Below are 20,591 nucleotides of genomic sequence, written 5' to 3'. Positions count from 1 at the left end.
TTGAAATACGAAGATAATTGGATTACTTTTCTTGATATTTTAACATTTTACTATAGAACCTCAAGATTCAAGATATTGTCAAGAGTTTAAAATTATCGAATGAGTTATTATATTCATTCTTTTAAAATTAAATGAATAGTCACATTCTCAATTCGTGTTTTCAATATAGTGTAAGAAGTAATGGTAAAAATACAATAATAATTAAGATATAAAAGTTTGACGTAATTCTTCTCAATAAATTTAACGTTTCTAGAAGAAACTCTAATTAATGACAAACACCTCATGATGAAACTCAATATTTCTGTTCACTCCATGCATGATAATATGATATTATCCACTCTTCCCATAGCCCATGGTTTCTCTCTCTCTCTCTCATCCCACCTTGCATATATATCTGTTCCTGTATCTTGCACTTTTTCCCAACACCATCTACAAATTTCTTCTTGACTTTTTCCTCCATAGTTTCCCACTCAAATCCTGTTATATCACAAGAAAATGAACAAGGAAAATTCAAAAGAGAATATTTATTTTCCCCAAACATCCAAAACACATTTATAGATGAACAGCCCTAAGTTCTCTTGCATGCCAAAACAGTTTGAAGTTGAAAGAAAAACAACCCTTTATTCTTTTTGAAGTTCTCTTGATGACAATAGAGGCTGTAGATCCGGCAGAGCAAAGGAGATCAAGTAGGGTTGAACATAATGTTGATGAGGTTATTAAGAAGAAGAAGAAGAAGAAGAGGAAGAGATGCAAAAGAAAGGTGAGCATTCAAGTGAAGAGGCCTGTGAAAATGGTTTCAAGGACACTGCAGAGGCTAATAGATTTATGCCAACAAGTTTTCAAGGGTCCTGGCACTGTTCCTTCACCCAGTGATGTCCGAAGATTGCGCCACATTCTTGGTGAGTACAGCGTGCGTATGCAATAATCATTGAATCGCTCCATCTAAAATCTTAAAGTTAAATTCCTCGGTGGCTTTAATATCAAGAGTTCAAATCATTAGAAAGGGCACAAACTTATTTAATCCATGTTTGATGGTCATTATTGTGTAAGAATGGTGATTTTTTCTGATTAAAAAGTGGGAAAGAATTTTGAGTTTACGTGTAAAATATTTTATTATGTGATCTTGTAATTAAAATTAAGTACGAGAAATAAATTATTATTTTTTTAAAGGGATTCAAATAAGGGCTTGATAATACATCGATTTATATTTATGCATATTTTTATATTTTTATTTTTATTTTTTTTGCACTTCCTTCTTAAGATCTTTTTGGATTTTGAAATTTGAGCCAACAATGTCAAGATACTAGATCAAAATTAGCCACCTTGAATCTCAAAAAGTAGTCGACACGCGCACAATTTTCATAAACTAATTATAACACGACATTTTCTGATTAGATCACGTCGAAATACCTTATTTAAAAAAAAAAAATGGTCATTTGAGATTCTACCTACACCGAATTCTAGACTACTCGTATTAGATTAAGTATGTTTTCTACTGTATCCATTGGCATTTAAGATTGTGCTTCTCTGATCAGTTTTTTATTACCATTTTTCAGATTTTATGGAGCCAGAAGATGTGGGGCTGAGTAGGGATCTGCAATTTTTTCAACCCAAGAGTGTAGTCGTTAAAGAGAATCGCAGAGTTTCATATGCTACTATCTACAAATGCCATAATTTCTCTGTAAGATTTTCTCTCCATTGAAAGTTCAAGCTAAATTAGTTGGTCTATTAACTTTGTTCCATTCTTACCACAGCTTTGCATTTTCTTTCTCCCTGCAACTGCTGTCATACCTCTCCATAATCACCCCGGGATGACTGTCTTCAGCAAGCTTCTGCTCGGAACTATGCACATTAAATCATATGATTGGGCCGATACTCAATATTCTGATAATTACGATTCACCTTCTAAATGTGAGTTATCTCTTCGACCTGATATTGCTAAAGAAGAAAAGGAAGTTAAAGTCTTGTTTATTGGTTCATGGAAATGCATGCAGTGAAACTGGCAAGGCTGAAAACCAACAGATGCTTCAGAGCACCATGTGAGACTTCTGTATTATATCCAACATCAGGAGGAAATATCCATGAATTTACTGCTGTAACACCATGTGCTGTTCTTGATGTTCTTGGACCTCCCTACTCTAAAGATGATGGCCGGGATTGCACATATTACAGAGAGAATCTATATGGTACTTTGTCAAGTAAGAAACTAATCTCATTTGGTACAATAATCTGCTTTTTAAGGTTTTTCTGTGAACGACAACGTAATCGTCATTCCAATCAAATTTTCATCAATCCATATTCTCACAACTTTGCCTGGTTATTAAGATGCTTCCCTCAAATTAAATTTTGCATTAGAGGGCAATGAGCCTATGAGTAGAGCTTGGCGTGAGTTGAGTTGGGTCGGGTCGATTTTGGGTCCAACCCGACATAAAAACCATCCAAGTCAAGTTTTGTAGACACCTGATGAGTTAGCAGGTTAAATCTCTCAAATTAGCTTGGCAAACCTCGAATTTGTTGGAGAAATATCGAGTTTTCTGTGCAATTTCGATTTTCAAGTTATGCAACTGAGCAAACTCGAGATTTGCACACGAGTCCCATATCTTACATAGTACCCCCAAGACCAGTACAGAATGAAATGCATGCGATACAAGTTTGTACTTCCTAATTTTTATGGATGTTCATTTTCATTATTATGGTTCTTTCTATTGACTTTGTTTTTGCACTGCAGATAGAGAAGAATTTACCAAAACGGAAGATGATGGGAATCTTTATGGATGGTTTGAAGAGATTGAAATGCCCCAAGAATCAGAAATGGAAGGAATTCCGTACTTGGGTCCACAAATTGATGAATCCATTTCCTAGCACGTTCCTTTTCTTCACATAAAAGGATACTGCCTACCCAGTTGGCTTAAGGCTCTCTTTATCTTTAATTTCTACACTATCTATTTCTTTTAACTGGTTTCATTTTCCACTTTCTTGTACATATTGGACAGTATCAAAACTATAGCTTGGTGTATATCATGTTTTGATACTCCCAATTTAGACTGCCATTCATAGTTTTTTTCGAATCATCTTCAAAAAAGGTTCAAGTTGTTAGAGATTTCTCATTAACAGTACAATATGACTTAAACACACCCCGTTCAGTCAGTGAAAAGGGAGCAAACATAAAGAAAAACTAGGCAGAAAACAGCAGCTGGAGCAAAAACCAGAACTGTTCTAAAAGAAGAGTACAACAATACATATTTTGAATTAACTCAAATTTTGAAGAAAGTTTGGATCTTTAATGCAACGACGACCATATTAATGTATCTATGTTGAAAGAATATAGAGAGAGTATGCAGTAGATAAGAAATGTTCATATGTTAATCCTCATCAGAATAATTGAACTTAATCGAGTGAGATTGCAGGTCAATCTGTCCTCCTCTATAGCTACCACGCTTCTTCTTAGTTTTTTCATGCCGGAAGTCCCTGTAAAAAGAGGGACAGAAAGTACATCATATAAACGCCCACGAACAAGTTGTTACTTAATAACCGCAAACTCATCACTGAGTTATCCCCATTTATGTCGTTTATAACTAGATTTCACAACAAATTCTTAGATGGTAAACCCAGCCGCATAATGTTATTTAGATAGACCTAAATTCATCTCCAGTTCAACTTCAGAGCGTGGCTACCAGCTCGAGTTTCTGCTAGCTTTATAATCTATACATTTATATCTACTTTTTCCCAGGTCATGTCTGTAGCAGTACCCAAGTTCATTACATACATAATCTGAGCTTGTCCATGAATATACTAAAGTGAACTTGACATTCAGTATTTCGGCACATAAAACACAGAATAACATACCTTCCTCTGACCAAACCCAAAATTTCTTGTGCTTTTGCTCCATAGCCAGTTTCGGCTCCATCCTGTGAGGAAACCACATAAAAGAAAGACAAAATAAAACATACATAAATACCATTGATGGGGTCAAAATATTAAATTCGTATACACACACACAATTCGTGTACACACACACACATATATAAACATGTAAATATTGAAAATGCATAGTGTATCCATGAAAAGTGTCTACAGAGATATTGGAGCAATTGCAAATGAAGTATCAATAAGGGGAAAAAAATAAAACCTTTGCCAAGTACGAATTATCTTGAAGCCTCTCATCAACAAACTTCACATCATCAACTTTAACCCTTTGAAATGCATTCACCATTTTTGGCTGCAATAAACCATCAAACTTGTCTTTAAGAAAAAATAATTATGACTCAACATTGGAGGTCAAAACAACACAATTGAGGCTCCGTGTTCTCCATTAGAGAAGATCAGAATGTGCATGCACACTCCTGTACTCTCCAGTTTGATCAAAATTAGAATTTTATAAAGAGCAATATCTTCCAAAAAACAAGTAAAATAAATATTCCTAATTCAAAGACCCCCGTGAAAATGAGGAAAAGAGGGAAACAAAAGAAAGGAAAGATGAGATACCACAAGCAAATTTGAGAAATGAGAAGAGATACCATCAAGCATTCAAACAAGTCCCTATTTGAGACTGAAGTATGCTTTAGATAAAAGGAATATTGATAAAAGTTAAAATCAGAAAGAAACCCCCATATCTCAGCAGAACTATTTATTTGTTTTCTCGTGGATTTTGGTTGACTGGACTTTTCCACTCCATTGAGACTACCATTCACTTGCTGCTCAACGCCCTTGGCTTCGTCCCGCCCATCAGTTTTTCTGCGCTTCGATTCTTCAACTGCTACTTCCTCAACAGGATGTTTCCCATCTTCATCATGCGCCAATCGTTTCCTTTTCTTGGAAGCCCTCTTATATTCATTAGCCCCATCTTCCACATTCTCGACTGATTTCTCCATAGTTTCTTCTTTTCTCTTCTTTTCTATATCTTGAACTTTATCCTCTTCCAATAGAATGTCACTAACAACTTTATCAGCATCAACTTTACTCTTATTTCTCAAGCTACCCTTCTCACCATCTTCAAAAAGACTATCCCTCTTCAGCTTTTTTCTCTTCTTTTTATCTTTAGATTCAACTAGGGCAGCAGGATCATCATTACCATCATTTAAATCTTTGCTTTTCTCTTCAGTTACCTCCGGCATTATCTCTAGTCGTTTTTCATCAACAATAAGTAATTCAGAAGTTAACTAACTTTTCTTTATTTTCTTCTCTTTCTGTTTCCTAGTGGACTGGTGCACTGGTATTTCACCATCAGTAACTTGCTTCGAGGTTAATAATTCGTGGTCACTTTGAACAAGAGTATCGGCTGTCCTTTTGTTTTTCTCCTCTTTTGACTTCGCACTTGTTTCAATATTCTGTGTCTGCACATCCTCAGAAGTTTTTACAGAACCCATGACTGCAAGGTCAATATCATTTTTATCGCTCGTTTTTTTTCTTTCTCACATTTTCCTGAGAGGCTGCAGAATCATTATATCCATTTCCTTCCCCTGTGCCGTCTGCCTGGGGTTCTACAACAAAAAAAGCTTGCGATAAGCACGAATTGTAACATTCACCTATATATTGTACATTATCTAAATTCTTGAGAAATAAATAACATTAGCGGCAGAAGGTTTCATTTATAGAGCTCACCCTGATCCTTCCGGACGTCAACATTGTTGTAAACATCATTACTGCAAATCATAGAAGCTCAAGGAGCAATAAAAAAATATTAACATACAATTCCAACTGACATGTACAGAATTTTTTAATTCAGCAAGGAAACACTATAAATATTAGAAACATAAAACAGCTAAAGGAAGGATCCCATCCACAAAATAAAATTCAACCTGATGCACAAAATGCCCAGAGTCAGCCCTATATCCCAGGAAAAACCCAAAACCGTGTAAAAGAAATTCATCAACCATCCATATGCATATCCTCCTCCCACCTCACTTCATTATTTGGAAAATTTCACCTATAAGTATCAAAAATATCGAACGAAGAGTATATTTACATATATTTTTTGAACAACTTTCACTTCTCACTCAGGATAACAAAACTTGATGAAAGTACAAATAAGTCAAATTTAATGATGTCACGTAGAATACTCACAGCAGTATCTAAACTAAGTTAAAGGACTAATAACACCGCATGAGAGCGTATAAAAGAAAGTGGATGCCACGCTTACAAACACCAAGAACATACATGATGGAAAAAAAAAATATTGCTGAAGATGGCTCAGGAATACAGAAACTGGCTTTCTAGATTTTTTCGCCTTTAGCAAAGTATGGTGAAGTTTTCAGGATGCAATAATTTAGTTTTATGATTAAAAAATGGTTATTATGCTCAGAAGTAACTTACCAAGTCTCTAAATATTTAGAAAAGACATCATCCAAATTAAGTGCTCTTGCCTCCCAATCATCATCCTGATCAAAAAAAGGATTGTTTGTTAAAAATATAATGCTATTCAACAATCATTCCCCTAATTTGCTCTGCACATTTAAATCTTATTTACTCTGTTGCAGCATCTTCATTGGCCATGTGTTAATAATGTGAAAAAATAAAAAATTAATCCAGGGAATGTGCTTCTTATATGCATGAAACCACCAATAAATAATATTTTCTTAGTCTTTACCAAGAACTTTATTCTAAGAAACTTGTGCTACGGTTGCCTTGAAAAACGAGAAGTCAAAAACTATGTTGTCTCAGTTGACATTGCCAAACATTTTAATATCTTAAAAACGTTTCCTCCCTATACCGTGCAGGAACACCTCAGACAAATTATAATTTTATTCATCGTTTTACTGAGAAGCGAGAAGATTACAAACACCAAGAACAAAAAAATGACTAAAAATTTAAACCATAGCAGAGTCCAAATTGCTTGTGGGAGCTGAAACGTCAAATAAAGAGGAGCAGGGTACAACCAGGCAACAAGGTACAGCGTGCAGCATTTCCTTGCCTTAACAAAACATCATGCCTAGAAATTTTACTCTCCGCTAATAAATTCAAACTTTTCCTTTCATCATCCTGCATTTTATATAAGCACGTGTAGGTAAGAGCACTTTTAAGCTTAGCCAAACATGCTCCAAGTAAGTTACTTATTTAAAGCGTCTTAGACCTAAAAAGTGAATTTACTATTTTTTAGGCTTAGCAAAACATACACATAGCTATCCATACGTTAAAACAAGCACATATATATGTACCTTAATTCGAGCTTCGGAGAGAAATCTTTTGAGGGTTTTGGAGAAGCCATAACTTCCGAGGCAGAGAGCGAATGAGTAGAAAAGAAGAGACTTCTGTTCGGGCTTCAATTGGGCCTTGTTTTCGGTCCCATTCTTTGCCATTGGATTGTGCCTTACTGAGTTTTTCCTCTATCACTCCGCAAGAAGTATTCGGCGAGGCTTCAATGCAATTAGGGATATTGAACTAGGGTTTGCAACGGTCGAAATAGGTACTGGGACTGGATCATTAGGGTTTCGTTCTGGTGGTATTGTACGCGGGTTTAAAGAGGTTTTGACAAAGGTTGTCTGGTCACAAAAAACAGGATGGTAGTGGCGCGCTTGGGCCCGCTTAAAAATATTTGAAGGCTTGATTGGAATTTTTTACAAATTGATATAAAGTGACTAATTATAATAGAGTTAATTAAATGACTGATCACCCACATTTATACATGGTTAGTATTTGCTCGCTAAAAAATAAAAAGTTACTCAATACTCACTCACTTTTACAAAACATTACCCATCCGCCACCCATTTCACTTCCATCCGCCCACATGGGCAAAAAAATACACTTGGCAAATGGAAATCATACGTGGCATGTAACGGTGTTAAAACTTGCCAATCTGGACAAAAACCCATTCCACTTAGTAACGTTTTTCTTCAAATTGGAAGAAAGGTTTTTCTATCTCAAATCAAAATTTTAATTTTCCCAATTTTTGTAGCAAAACCTAAATTGATTTTCATCCCCACAAAATTGGAAGAAAGGTTTTTCTATCTCAAATCAAAATTTTAATTTTCCCAATTTTTGTAGCAAAACCTAAATTGATTTTCATCCCCACAGTCCCAAATGATTCTATCGAGCTTCTTCTCAATTGAATCCCAAATGAACGTATTTTGTTGGATCAAATGCAGGCCCTACCCCATCAGAATTAAGGCGGCTGACTATGATTGTTGGTCTTGCAGCAGATGCAAAGCTACAGTCGGCTACTTATGAAGTGAAGGTTGATAGTGCTTTCGTTGAGAAGTAGAAGAAGAAGTTGTGCAAGGAAGCGCAAGGTAGAAGATGCATTCTCCTTTTGTTCTCCATAACTTTATCTTAGGTGACATTGCAAAAATTGTGGAACTTGGCGAATTATGGAACAAGTCATGGAAGAAAATGACCATCATCTGAATGAGATTACAGAGTATGGATCAGATCATGAACTCAAAAGCAGTTCAAGATTAGGCCACGACAATTCGTGTTTAGGCTTCACAAGAGGCAGCCATAATCATTTGAGAAGGTGAAAGCTAATTTCTAGGTTGAAAATATGGGTAGAAGGGGGTGAAAAAAATGAAGAAGTTGGATGAAAAAAGCAGCAGTGTATATCTTCGTAGTGAATAAATCAATTTGATTTGTGGTGAATTATGCAATAGAAACACTTTTACATTTTTATGGTGAATATGCAGTAAAAACACTTGTACGTCTTTGTGGTTAATAAAACATTTTGATTTTCAATACCACTTCATTTTACTTTCGAATTCATGCATTTTTTTTTCCATGAAGGAAATAGATAAATTATTTCAATAAGTGGAACTTCTCTTTTTAATTACACATGCCAAATCGAAAAAGTTGTGGTATATCTTGAAAAACCAAAACTCAGACTGCGACAATTCATCGACACCAGGAAGCTATCATTCTTAAAACTGAGAAAGAGAATAGGGTTGCAGGCACTAACTTATGTAACCTAGGCTGCTTGAGTTGGATGAAGTGAATCCCAAAACAAATATTGGGCAGAATTTGAACAGTCTACTTACAGGACTACAAAGTGAACTGGAACTTATGAAATGTTCAAATGTTTTCTCCATTATTTTCTACCTGTAAAAGGAAAATGGTTCTTAGTTCTTCAATAAATGCTGCTCGATTTATCAGGAGGGAGATCCTATTTTGGTGCTACATTTTTATGTCTGGAATGGACTACATAGAGGTTGTCTTTGCTAAAGGCTACAAGTGGATACATCTTATTATTGTATCTGGTGCTACATTTTTGGTGTTCACATAGGAAGGAAAGAATTTTGGTGCTATATTTTTGTGTCTGGTGCTACATCTTATTATTGTTGTTCTTTAGCTTTTTTTTCTTATGTCCTAGAGTGTATTGCTAAATGAAAGCTTACTTTTTGATGTGGGAAATATGATAAGAGGAGGAAAACAGGAATTTCTCTTCCAGAGAGAAGCCTGATGTCGCTTATAACTTGTTAATAAGGTGTACACATAGGAAGGAAAATCAGTTGAGGAATTTTTAATCCTCGTGAATTGCTGAGAAGTGCAAAGGCTTTATGGGTTTTAATCGTAGCTCATTTTTCAATGAAGTTTAGGATAGAGTTTATTAATGCAATTTTGTCTGATTACATAAACTTAATTGAATACAGTGTTAAATCTTAGATAATAGCTCCAAAGTTTCGTAAGTTTCAGTCCCACAGCATTCTCCGTTTTTTTCTTTTTTTATTATTTTAACGGATTGAGAAATATAAACCAACCAATGCCATACAAGTTTCTGATTATATGTAGCAACAGCAACAACCAAAGCAAACCATAATGAACACATTTTTTTCCAAATCAATCCCCTTTCTCTGATTATGCAGCAGCAAAAACCAAAACAAAGCCCTCCCTCATTATGCAACAATAAAAACCAAACCACAAAAAAATAAAAAATTTCCAACACAAACAACAAGGAGACCAATCAAGTAAAGAATGCATTACAGAAAGAGCTCTCAGTCTAGAAAGAGCTCTCAGTCAAGGTTAGAGAGAGATGCTCTCAACTCTAGTGAGAGAAAGTCCCACTTTGAGTGCCTTGTCTTGGATTCGAATTCTCTTGTGTTTTTTCATGTGTTTTAGTTTCATTTTTACTCTTCATTGGTGAAAATCGAATTATTACATTTTGATTCTGCTTATGGACTACTCTTTGTGAGTATTGGTTTTCTTTCAGCTGCCATTTTCGTCTTCTACAAAGCTCCACATTCGGTTTCTATATTGGCCAGGTAAGTTCATTCAGTTTTCGGGTTCATCATTCCCTGCTAGTTGGTTATATTCTGTTTCTTCCTTGGTGCTATTTTGCTCGTGGTCTTGCTGGTCGACTGGGGCTACCTCTGGTCCTTTGGACCCCAGCTTTGTTCTCTTTGTTTCAGCTTTGATGCATTGCTGTTCGGATTTTACCTGTTGCTGGAGTTTTCTGTTTTGCTCTTGCTAGCTCAACTTGGTTGGCAGTGTTTACTCAACTTGGTTCTTCAACTTTGAGCTTGGTTGGTTATGCATCTTACTTGCTGGACGGTTTCCACTCTTGAATTTTTCTGGGCCTATTTCTGTTTGGAATCTCCATTGTGGCATGTTCGGTTTTCCTGCAGTTTGGGTGCTTGGTGTTCTATTCCAATTTGGATTCCTCTTGCTCGGATTTCAGTTTGCTGTTGGTTTTGTGTTCTTCATCATCCATGGTGTTCTTGGTTTTTCTGTATGTATTGTGTATGTAATATTGCATGTCACAATTGATTGGTCTTTGATTTTGTCTGCCCTTTAAGTGATTTCCTGGCCGTTCTGAGAAATTATCCGCCTTGCAGCTTCCTCCTTCTGTTTTTTTACCACTTTGGTGAAATATTTTCAGGTGGTAGGTGGCTGACCCGTTGACTCTTGCTTTGGGCCGGTTTTACTTGGTTTCTGGTCGGGTTTTGGGTCCCTTTTTGGGCCGGTGTGAGGGCTTTTATTGCTGGCCAGTTTTGGTTCCTTGGGCCTCCTTGGTTTTTCACTTGTCGTTGCTGGGCCAACCTGCTCCATTTTGTTTGGGCCTTTTCTGGTTCTTTTGGGCCTACTGGTGGTTGGATTGAGGTGTTTTCTTTGGGCTTCTTGGGGCCATTTTCTGGGCCTTTGCTGGGAGATCTCTTTGGGCTTCTTTGGGCCTTTTCTGGGCCTTCTCTCTGGGCCGTTTTACTGGAATTTCTGGGCCTCTTTGGACCTTTTATTTGGGCCGTTTTAACTGGGATTTCTGAGCTTCTTTGGACCTTTTTGGGCCTTTTATTTGGGTCGTTTCTGCTGGGAATTCTGGGCTTCTTTTCTGGGCAGTATCATTGGCTGGCACGTATTGGGCCAGTCTTGCTGGATTTATTTGGACCTCCCACTCACTTTTTTTGACGTCAATTCCAGTTCTTGGCTGGCACGTTTGGGCCATTCTTGCTGGATTTCTTTGGATTGTCCATCCTCTCATTTTGACGTTAATTCCATGTTGGTTGGTGATTATTTTCTGCCTTTGTCGTCATTTTCATCTTGGCTGGGTTTTCATTCTGGTGGATTTTTTTAGACGTCAATTTCCTTTCACTTGGTGATTATTTTCTGCCGGTTTGTTGGGTTCAATATTTCTGTCTTTGGTTGTTCTGCCGGTCTTGCTGGGTTATATATTTCCTGCCTTTGGTTGGTTTATTTTTTCTTTGAATCATGGGTAAGAACAAGGCTAAAAGTGGACGTCCCCCCCCCCTCCCTTATTATTAAAACTCGTCAACTGCCTCTTGTTGAGGACATTGTTGGTGCATCCCCATCGAAGGTTTTATCGGGGGAGAATAAGGTGACAAAATTGCCTTCACCGAGCGTTTCTTTAACTCTTGGTGAGGAGGATATGGAATCTGACCAATCTGATTTTGAATCAAATTCGGTTAAAGTAATGAATAATAATGCTGAAAATGTGAAGAGTGTTGATGAAGGTATCGGAAAAAAACCCCATGGGTTAACCTTTTCAAGGATAACCGCAAAATTAAGGAAAATATCAAGTTGAAAACCTTCCATAATCAATCAAACGAGGTTGTGTTGGGAGAATGTGATGAAAATGATATTGAAAATGCATGGGGATTTGGTTTGGTTGGATACTTTGCCGGTAGGTTTCCGGGGAAAGTCGCGTTACTCAAATTATGTGATTCTTGGAAGGTGAACTATAAGTATTACGTTCATGCTAGTGGTTGGTTGGTTTTCAAGTTTGAGACCGATAGTGAAAGATTAAGTGTGTTACATGGTGGCCCATACTTAGTCTACGGGAGATCGCTCATGCTTAAAATGATGCCGCGCTATTTCGATTTTGATGACAAAGATGTTAGTACAATGCCGGTGTGGATTAACTTGCCGGGACTTCCCTTGGAATTTTGGAACACTAATGCATTGAGTAAGATTGTCTCTATGGTTGGGAAACCAATCTCAATGGATAAAGTAACCGCTACTAGGGGTCGTATCTCCTTTGCGAGAGTGCTTGTGGAAGTTGATGCTTCCATTGATCTTGTTCGGGAGGTAAAGGTTAGACTCCCCAATGGTAAGTTGAGGGAGCAAGAAATTGTATTTGAACATGAACCAAAGTTTTGTGGTTCTTGTAAGGTTTTTGGTCACTCGACCAAGTGGGGCAACAACAAAAACTCTGATGGGGAGAAAGGCAAAGGAAAGGTTGCTGTTTCCTATCTAAAGAAGGTTGGAAATGATGGTAAATCAGTCCCAACTGCTCAAAAATCAGTCAATAATGCTACAGGTATGTCACAACAAAATGGTGAACAAAATGATTTGGCTAGAGAGGGTGAAAACGACCAGCAACTTGGTCGAAAATCTGGGCAAAAATCTGAACAGCATGTGGACCGAAATTCTGGGCAGATTGTTGAGCAGAATATGGGCCAGAATGACTTTGCTGGGACTTCTGAAAACAGGTAGATTTTCGGCCCTCAAAATCTGGAAAATATTAGCAGCATTCCGGGGGTAAATATTGGTAAAAAGGGGGCAGAAACTGATCTAGTTAACCCCCCTTTTGTTGAGGTTAGAAACAGGAAGAAAGGTGCTGTTCATAACAGGAAAACTGGTGCAATTAACCCCCTCTTGCTGCTGAAAAATGGAAATGACCAACCCCCTAAGGGGCCGGCTGTTTTGGAGGGTGGAAATGCTATGTCCACATCGGTTCCAAACCCGAAAGAGAAGCTAAAATCAAAAGTTGATGACGATGGGAAGTTGGCGAAAAAATCTGGGAAGAAGCAAGGCGCTGCCCTCCCTTCATTAACATGAAGATTGCCTCGTGGAATATTAGGGGCTTTAACCCGCCCCTCAAACACAATGGGGTTAAAGACTTGATGAGACGTAATGACATTGACGTCATGGGGGTTTTGGAAACAAAATTGGATGACTCGAAGCTTCCGAGAGTCATGAGAAATAAATTTGGTGGTTTCAACTTTGCTAATAATTTCGCCTACCATGATGCGGGGCGGATTTTGATTCTTTGGGATTTCTTGAAGGTTGATTTGGATGTGTTGGAGGCTACGGCACAACTTATTCATTGCTCTATTACTTGCAAGGTAACTTCGCGTACCTTCTTTGTTAGTTTTGTATATGCATTCAATACTATTGTGCCCCGTAGGCCCCTTTGGCATGATCTTGAAGTTTTTGGTCTAAATTGCTCTTCGCCATGGTTGGTTCTTGGGGATTTCAACAATGTGCTTCATTTTGATGAAAAAAGTAATGGGGCCGACGTCACGCCTTATGAGATTAAAGATTTTGATATGTGTTGCCAAAATATTGGACTTTCGGACTTGAGATCGATTGGATGTTTCTTCACTTGGAATAATAACTCCGTTTGGAGTAAACTAGATCGTGCTATGGTAAATGAGGCATGGATGCTTGAGAGTTTTGATAGCTTTGCAAACTTCCTCCCCCCGGGATGCCTTTCCGATCACTCCCCTTGTATTATCACTTTGTTTGGGGACGTAGAAAGAAAGAGAAGGCCGTTTAAATTTTTCAACATGTGGACTCAGCATGATGAGTTCCTTGATTTGGTGTCTCTTGGTTGGAGTGAAGTTTTTGTTGGCACTAAACAATTTTCTCTTTGCAAGAAACTTCATAGCCTTAAAGGATTGCTTAAGAAGATGAATGAGAAGCATTTTGCTCATATTTCCTCTAGAGCCGAAAGTGCTTCCAACAGACTTGATTTGGCTCATGTTGAATTGCACAATGATCGAGAAAATCTTCATCTTAAATGTGAAGTTGTTCGTTTAAGAAAAGAGGCAAACACTCTTTATGAAGCGGAAAGGAGTTTCTACTGTCAAAAAGCAAAGTGTGTGCACTTGAAGAATAGTGACAAATGTACCAAGTATTTTCATTCTTTGGCCAAGAGGAATGTCAAGAGGAACTTCATCCCTGCTGTTCTTAAGAGAGACGGGTTTTATTCTACTTCTCTTGAGGAGGTTGGCACCGAATTCACACATTTCTATAGTGAATTATGGGGAGAGAAACTGTTAGATAGCATGCTATTGTGGATGTTATTAGAAATGGACCAATGTTGTCGGAGGATAATGCTTGTTTACTTGTTCGGGATATTACGAGGCAAGAGATCAAAGAAGCGCTTTTTAGCATTGGGGATGATAAAGCCCCGAGGCCGGATGGATTTACTTCTTGTTTCTTCAAAAAATCATGGGACATCGTTGGAAATGATTTCATGGATGCTATTGAGGAATTCTTTGTTTCGAGATCTCTTCTCAAGCAAATTAATCACACCATTTTAGCCTTGGTACCTAAGGGTACTCATTCCTCTTCGGTGGGGGATTATAGAACTATTGCATGTTGCAACGTATTTTACAAAGTAATCACGAAAATAGTTGCCTCTCGGTTGAAGCCTATGCTTGACTCTATTGTGGACCAAGCTCAATCGGCATTTGTTGAGGGACGGAGTATGATTGAAAATATTCATTTGGCACAAGAACTTTTGAGACAATATAACCGTAAAAGGGTTGCTCCACGGTGCCTCCTCAAAATAGACCTTACTAAGGCTTTTGATTCGGTGAATTGGGAGTTTCTTGAAGATGTTCTTAAAGGGTTGGGGTTTCCCAATATCTTTGTTGATTGGATTATGGAATGTGTAACTTCTCCATCTTATTCCATAGCGATAAACGGTGGCCTTCATGGTTTTTTCAAGGGCAAAAGAGGTCTTCGGCAAGGTGATCCACTCTCCCCTTACTTGTTTATTCTTTACCTTGAATACCTATCTAGATTGCTAAAGGTGGCTACTTCGGATAGTAATTTCAACTATCACCCCAAGTGTGCTCAATTGAAGATCACACACTTGGCTTTTGTGGATGACTTGATGTTATTTGCTCGAGGGGATGTCATGTCTTTGGATATTTTATTAAATTGCCTTTCGGATTTCGGAGGCATGTCGGGATTGAATATAAATGTTGGGAAATCTTGCATCTACACCGCGGGTATTTATGGTAAAGATTTGGAGGATATTCTTGATCTCACAAATCTCCCCATTAGCTCCATGCCGTTTAGGTACTTGGGTGAACCATTTGCGGGGGAAAAATTGAAAGTTGGGTCTTATGATGTGCTCACAAATAAAATCTCATCTTATATTGGTTCTTGGTCGACTTCCTCTCTATCATATGCAAGTAGGATCGAGTTTGTGCGAGTCGTGCTTCAAGGTGTGGAATGTTTTTGGCTTTCTATCCTCCCTATCCCAGCTACGGTAATTTCTAAAATCAATAGTCTTTGCCGTAGTTTCCTTTGGGAGGGTAAGAAACCTTTGGTTGCTTGGAACACTATTTGCCTCCCAAAGCTTGAGGGGGGCTCGGTTTTAGGGACTTGAAATGTTGGAATTCAGCACTCCTTTCGAAAACTCTTTGGAATATCCATTGCAAGAAAGACTCACTTTGGATTAAATGGATAAATGGAGTCTACCTTCAAGGGGCAGATTTTTGGGTATATTGCGTGAAGAAACAAGATTCCCCACTCATTAAGAAGCTGGTTGACATCTGGGACAGCATTATTGCTGTCCAAGGGGACGATTTTTCAGCAATGGACAAATTGTGTAGCTGGATTGAATCTGGGCGTTTCTCTACTTCAGCAGCGTATGACTTCTTCAGGCCGAAGGGGGGTCTTCTTCTCTGGTCCAGAACGGTTTGGAATGGTTCCATCACCCCCAAACACGCGTTTATTTTATGGTTAGCTGCCCATTCAAAGCTCCAGACGAGGGACAAGCTATTGCACTTAGAAATGGACCGAATCTGCCCACTTTGTGAAGTGCTGGACGAATCTGTCCAACACTTGTTCTTTGGATGCCGGGTCACTTCCGAGGTATGGAAACAGATCAGATTTTGGTTAGGTATTAGGCGCTCCATGTCTACTTTACTGAGCACTTTTAAATGGTTGAAAAAAGAAGCGCGGGGGAAGAGTTGGCCGAGCCGTGTTAAACGGATTGCTTTTGCTACTACTGTCTACTACATTTGGATGGCTAGGAATTGTTGTATTTTTTATGGTACGAAAGTGCAAGTTGAATCCATTGTTAGGAAAATCAAAACACACGTATACAAAACAATGTTCGTTTTGTATCCAAATGTTTTGATTCTCTATGATTCTCTTGCTAATGGTGTTTATTAGTATTTTCATCTTTGATCTTTTTTGTATGTTTTTGGTGATTGATTTGCCCGGGAATGCCCGGAGTACTTGTATTTGATTATGGACATTGTCTCGCCCAGGTATGCCCAGTGTACTTTTACATGACATATTTTTGATATATATATTTACATTTACCGATAAAAAAAAAAAAGTAAAGAATGCATTATTGTAAATCAAGATTTTTAATTATCCATTACGTGAACGTAATCAAACAACATGACACATGCACTACAAGATCACCACTACCACACCTTCGAAACTAGCATCAGCAAAACATACTATCGTCCCTACAACTTTCCAACAATGGTAACCTATCAGAATTCATTTCAGAACACTAAATTCTATAAGCAACAATATGATCCGTAACCAAATTTGCAGGCAAAACTTGTATTCTTGTATATATCTCTATAAACTTGTATTTTCTAGTTTACTTTTACAATTGGAGTCCATTGTATTTTTGTTGTCTGACTTCACCCCTGCAATAGTCCTAGAATTTTCAGGCTGCTGCTACACCATCCAATCATCCTGGCTCTTCATCCACAGTCGCCTTAAGTCTGATAGGGTAGGGCCTGCATTTGATCCAACAAAATACGTTCATTTGGTGTTCAATTGAGAAGAAGCTCGACAGAATCATTTGGGACTGACTGGCCCAGATTGGGGATGAAAATCAATTTAGGTTTTGCTGCAAAGATTAGGGAAATTAAAATTTTGATCTGAAATGGGAAAAGCCTTTCATCCAATTTGAAGAAAAACGCTACTAAGTGGAATGGATTTTTGCCCAAATTGGCAAGTTTACATGCCACGTATGATTTCCATTTGTCACGTGTATTTTTCTGCCCGTGTGGAGGGATGGAAGTGAAATGGATAATGAACGGGTAATGTTTTATAAAAGAAAGTGAGCATTGAGTTATCTTTTATTTTTTAGTGAGCAAATAGTAATCAAGTATAAATGTTAGTGATCAATCATTTAATTAACTCAATTATAATAAATTGTTACCATACGAAATGTATGAATAGAAAATTAATTTTATCAATTATAATTGAAATAGTCCCAATCACGTGTTTGAATTGGTATGCATATTTATGCCAGTGATTTGATTTCACAATCAAAATTTTTAAATTACTAATGTTATGCATATTTATACTAGTCATTTAATTTCACAATCAAAATTTTCAATTTACTAATATATATTATTGTACAAAGTTCTATCGCACGAATTAATGCTCACATCCGAATCAAAATAATAAGCATCATTCAATGGAAGTAACAAGTTTAATCTTCGTACCAAATATTGTCCACTAAAAAGAAATTACCAAAATTTACATAGAAACACAATTAAAAAATAAATCGATTAATTAGAACTCTCGATTCTAGGTATGAATCAAATCATAATTAGTCGCTTCTCGGTCATAGGAACGAAAACCATTTAAGATTTAAGTAGACTAAATCAAATAGTTGTTTTTTATGTGAATCGAATTGGAGATGGCATAGGAGGGATGGAGTCAAGCCCCCTGATCCCGTCTCGACAAAGGATATGGTAATCACCTCTTTTCGTAAACAGTTGATTTTAGCTATGTGAGGATATGGTTCACCTAACCCCACCCAATGTTGTGACTTGATGGTATTGATGGTGACACAATAAGGTCTTCCCACGTTTTGGCAGAGGCATGGTCTTCCCTTCCTTCCCCTTCATATGTACTCTCTACCATTTTCAAAAGGGGGAGCAGCTCTAGGTCTCTTTTTATTCCCAGCAGTGAGGAGCTCTCGGTTTTCATAGAAAAGGGTGGTGGTTCTTCATTGGTTTTTCTCCTCTCTCTTGGAAGGTAATTAACAAGTCATGGAAGGCTGTTCCTGAGCCTGAAAAACATCCATAAATCGAAGAAGAAGCTGCTGAAACGAAGAAGGAAAGCTGGACAGATTTCGGCTTAACACAGGTTGTATTTTTCCATTCCATTTTTTCTTTGTTTTGCCTTGAATCTTGTCTATGGGTTGATGTTTTGGTTGATTGAACTACTAGGATCCCCAACAAACTGGTATCAGAGCTAGGAGGAGTGATATTAGTTCAAAATCGATCAAAAACCAGCAAGAAATCGCCATTTCCACATTCTAACCGAATCTGAAAAACTTGATTTCCGGCCAACCTATTGACTTTCCGGCGAAATGGACCATGGAACCATGACCAGCAGGAGGAGGCGCACCCTGTGGTGGGGCGCGTGACCGGCGGCGGCGCGTGGCCGGACCTCCGGCGAGCTTTTTTCGGGCAGTTTACTTATTTTGACGTCCTGAACGCACTGATGTCGTTTGTTTTTTGTTTCAGATTTTACAGAAAAAGTTGGACGATTTTGCCCCTACCTTGACGTCTACGGCAATTTGGTTCAGAAACTTGGTGGTATATATACTGTTTGTCAACAGTAGTTTGGTAAGATTATTCCAAACTCTCCGTTAGGTTAGGTTTGGTATCCTTACCGGTTTATGCATGGTTATTGCTTGGTTGCTTATTTGTGAATTCTGTTGATTGAATTCTTGTGATTAATTTGTAACCTGGAAGCATATTTACCTACTTTATATACCTGTGTTTCGTGAACGGATTATTTCACTGTTGTGCTTCATTTCTAAAAATTGTTTTTTAAAACTCGATACTCAGTTTTATATTGATCATCTGGAAAAAAAATTTCAAAACCTTTTTTGTTGTGTCCACGAGTACAGGCCACTCTTTTATAGAATCTATAATGGGTTCGAGGGTCAAATTATCGCAATTCGATGGAAAGGGGGATTACTCGATATGGAAACAGAAAATGAGGGCCATTTTGGTCCAACAGAGAGTTGCTAAAGCTCTTGATGATCCCGCTACATTTTCTGATGAGTTAAAAGCTAAAACAACTGAAATTGAAGACATGAATGAAATTGCTTACAGTTATATAATTTTGCATCTATCTGACAATATTGTGAGACAAGTTGATAATGCTAAAACTGCTAGAGCTTTGTGGATTGCTTTAGATGCCTAGTTCTTAACTAAAACTTTACCTAACAAAATATACATGTTGGAGAAGTTGTTTAGTTTTAAGATGGACCCGGGGAAGGATGTCGAGGGGAATTTGAGTGACTTTAGCATAATTTTTAAGAGTCTAGCTCATAATGATAAAACATTTGATGATGAGGATTTAGCTGTCATATTGCTAAACTCTTTGCCCGAATCTTATAGAGAAATGAAAAATGCCATAAAGCATGGTAGGGACACTCTCACTCAAGCTATTATTTCTGATGCTTTAAAATCAAGAGAACTTGAATTAAAAAGAGAAAACAGAATTCATTCTCGTGAAGAGAGTCTATTTGTTAGGGGAAGATTTGAAAAGAAAGAATTCAACTTTCATAACAAGAAGGGGAGAGGAAAATCTAAAATGAGATCCAAATCTAAAGATAAAAGCGGTAAGAAATGTTATCACTGTGGAAAGTTAGGACATTTCAAGAAAGACTGCTTTGATTGGAAAAGGAAACAAAAAGACCCGAATAATTCTGATGTTGATAATGCTGCTATTGCTACTGAATTTAATAGTTTGCATGTCATGAATGTGTCTGAAGAAGAATTTAACAAAAATTGGATTCTTGACACAGGGTGCACTTTCCATATGTGCCCTGATAGGTCTTAGTTTTATAACTATAGGGAGACTGAACCTAGGAAGGTCTACATGGGAGACAATAATTCTCAAAATGTGATTGGAGTTGGTGACATAGCCATCAGGATGTACGATGGGGCCGTCACGCAACTTAGAAATGTTAGATATGTCCCAAATTTAAAGAGGAACCTCATTTCCTTAGGTTCTCTGGAAGATGAGGGTTATACCTTCAAGTCTGGTAACAAGATTTTGAAAATTATGAAGGGTTCTCTTATAGTTATGAAGGGGCCCAAGAGGAATGGGCTGTACTATCTTGAGGGTAGAACTAAAATACCATTTGATTCTAGCCTCCTTGCTGTGAGTAAAGACAAAACTGAACTTTG

General features: G+C 37.6%; 2 protein-coding genes across 8 annotated transcripts; one reads left to right on the top strand and one right to left on the bottom strand.

Moving 5' to 3' along the window:
* Positions 1-372: 372 nt before the first annotated feature.
* On the top strand, positions 373-3,071 carry LOC111373515 (plant cysteine oxidase 2-like). Its single transcript, XM_022996049.1, has 5 exons — positions 373-899; positions 1,557-1,681; positions 1,755-1,911; positions 1,995-2,198; positions 2,729-3,071. The coding sequence occupies exons 1-5, from the start codon at positions 644-646 to the stop codon at positions 2,860-2,862; spliced, it is 876 nt and encodes a 291-aa protein (XP_022851817.1). The 5' UTR covers positions 373-643; the 3' UTR covers positions 2,863-3,071.
* A 153-nt stretch (positions 3,072-3,224) lies between these two features.
* Positions 3,225-7,511, bottom strand: LOC111373517 (nucleolar and coiled-body phosphoprotein 1-like). 7 transcript variants are annotated; one of them, XM_022996051.1, is made up of 8 exons: positions 7,155-7,511; positions 6,813-6,978; positions 6,313-6,377; positions 5,602-5,642; positions 4,614-5,480; positions 4,130-4,219; positions 3,847-3,908; positions 3,225-3,468 (listed from the first exon to the last, which is right to left on the bottom strand). In XM_022996051.1, exons 5-8 carry the CDS (start codon positions 5,112-5,114, stop codon positions 3,363-3,365), a joined length of 759 nt encoding a protein of 252 aa, XP_022851819.1. In that variant the 5' UTR covers positions 5,115-5,480; positions 5,602-5,642; positions 6,313-6,377; positions 6,813-6,978; positions 7,155-7,511; the 3' UTR covers positions 3,225-3,362. The 7 variants fall into 7 exon arrangements, with proteins under 7 accessions (XP_022851819.1, XP_022851820.1, XP_022851818.1 ...); XM_022996052.1 differs by having other exon boundaries at positions 6,876-6,978; XM_022996050.1 differs by having other exon boundaries at positions 6,313-6,978.
* Positions 7,512-20,591: the final 13,080 nt, after the last annotated feature.

This window comes from Olea europaea, unplaced genomic scaffold (genome assembly GCF_002742605.1).
Source record: "Olea europaea var. sylvestris unplaced genomic scaffold, O_europaea_v1 scaffold1137, whole genome shotgun sequence".
NCBI classification, from domain to species: domain Eukaryota; kingdom Viridiplantae; phylum Streptophyta; class Magnoliopsida; order Lamiales; family Oleaceae; genus Olea; species Olea europaea.
The sequence above is the reverse complement of the archived record's forward strand: the minus strand, read 5'-3'. Positions and strand labels throughout refer to the sequence as shown.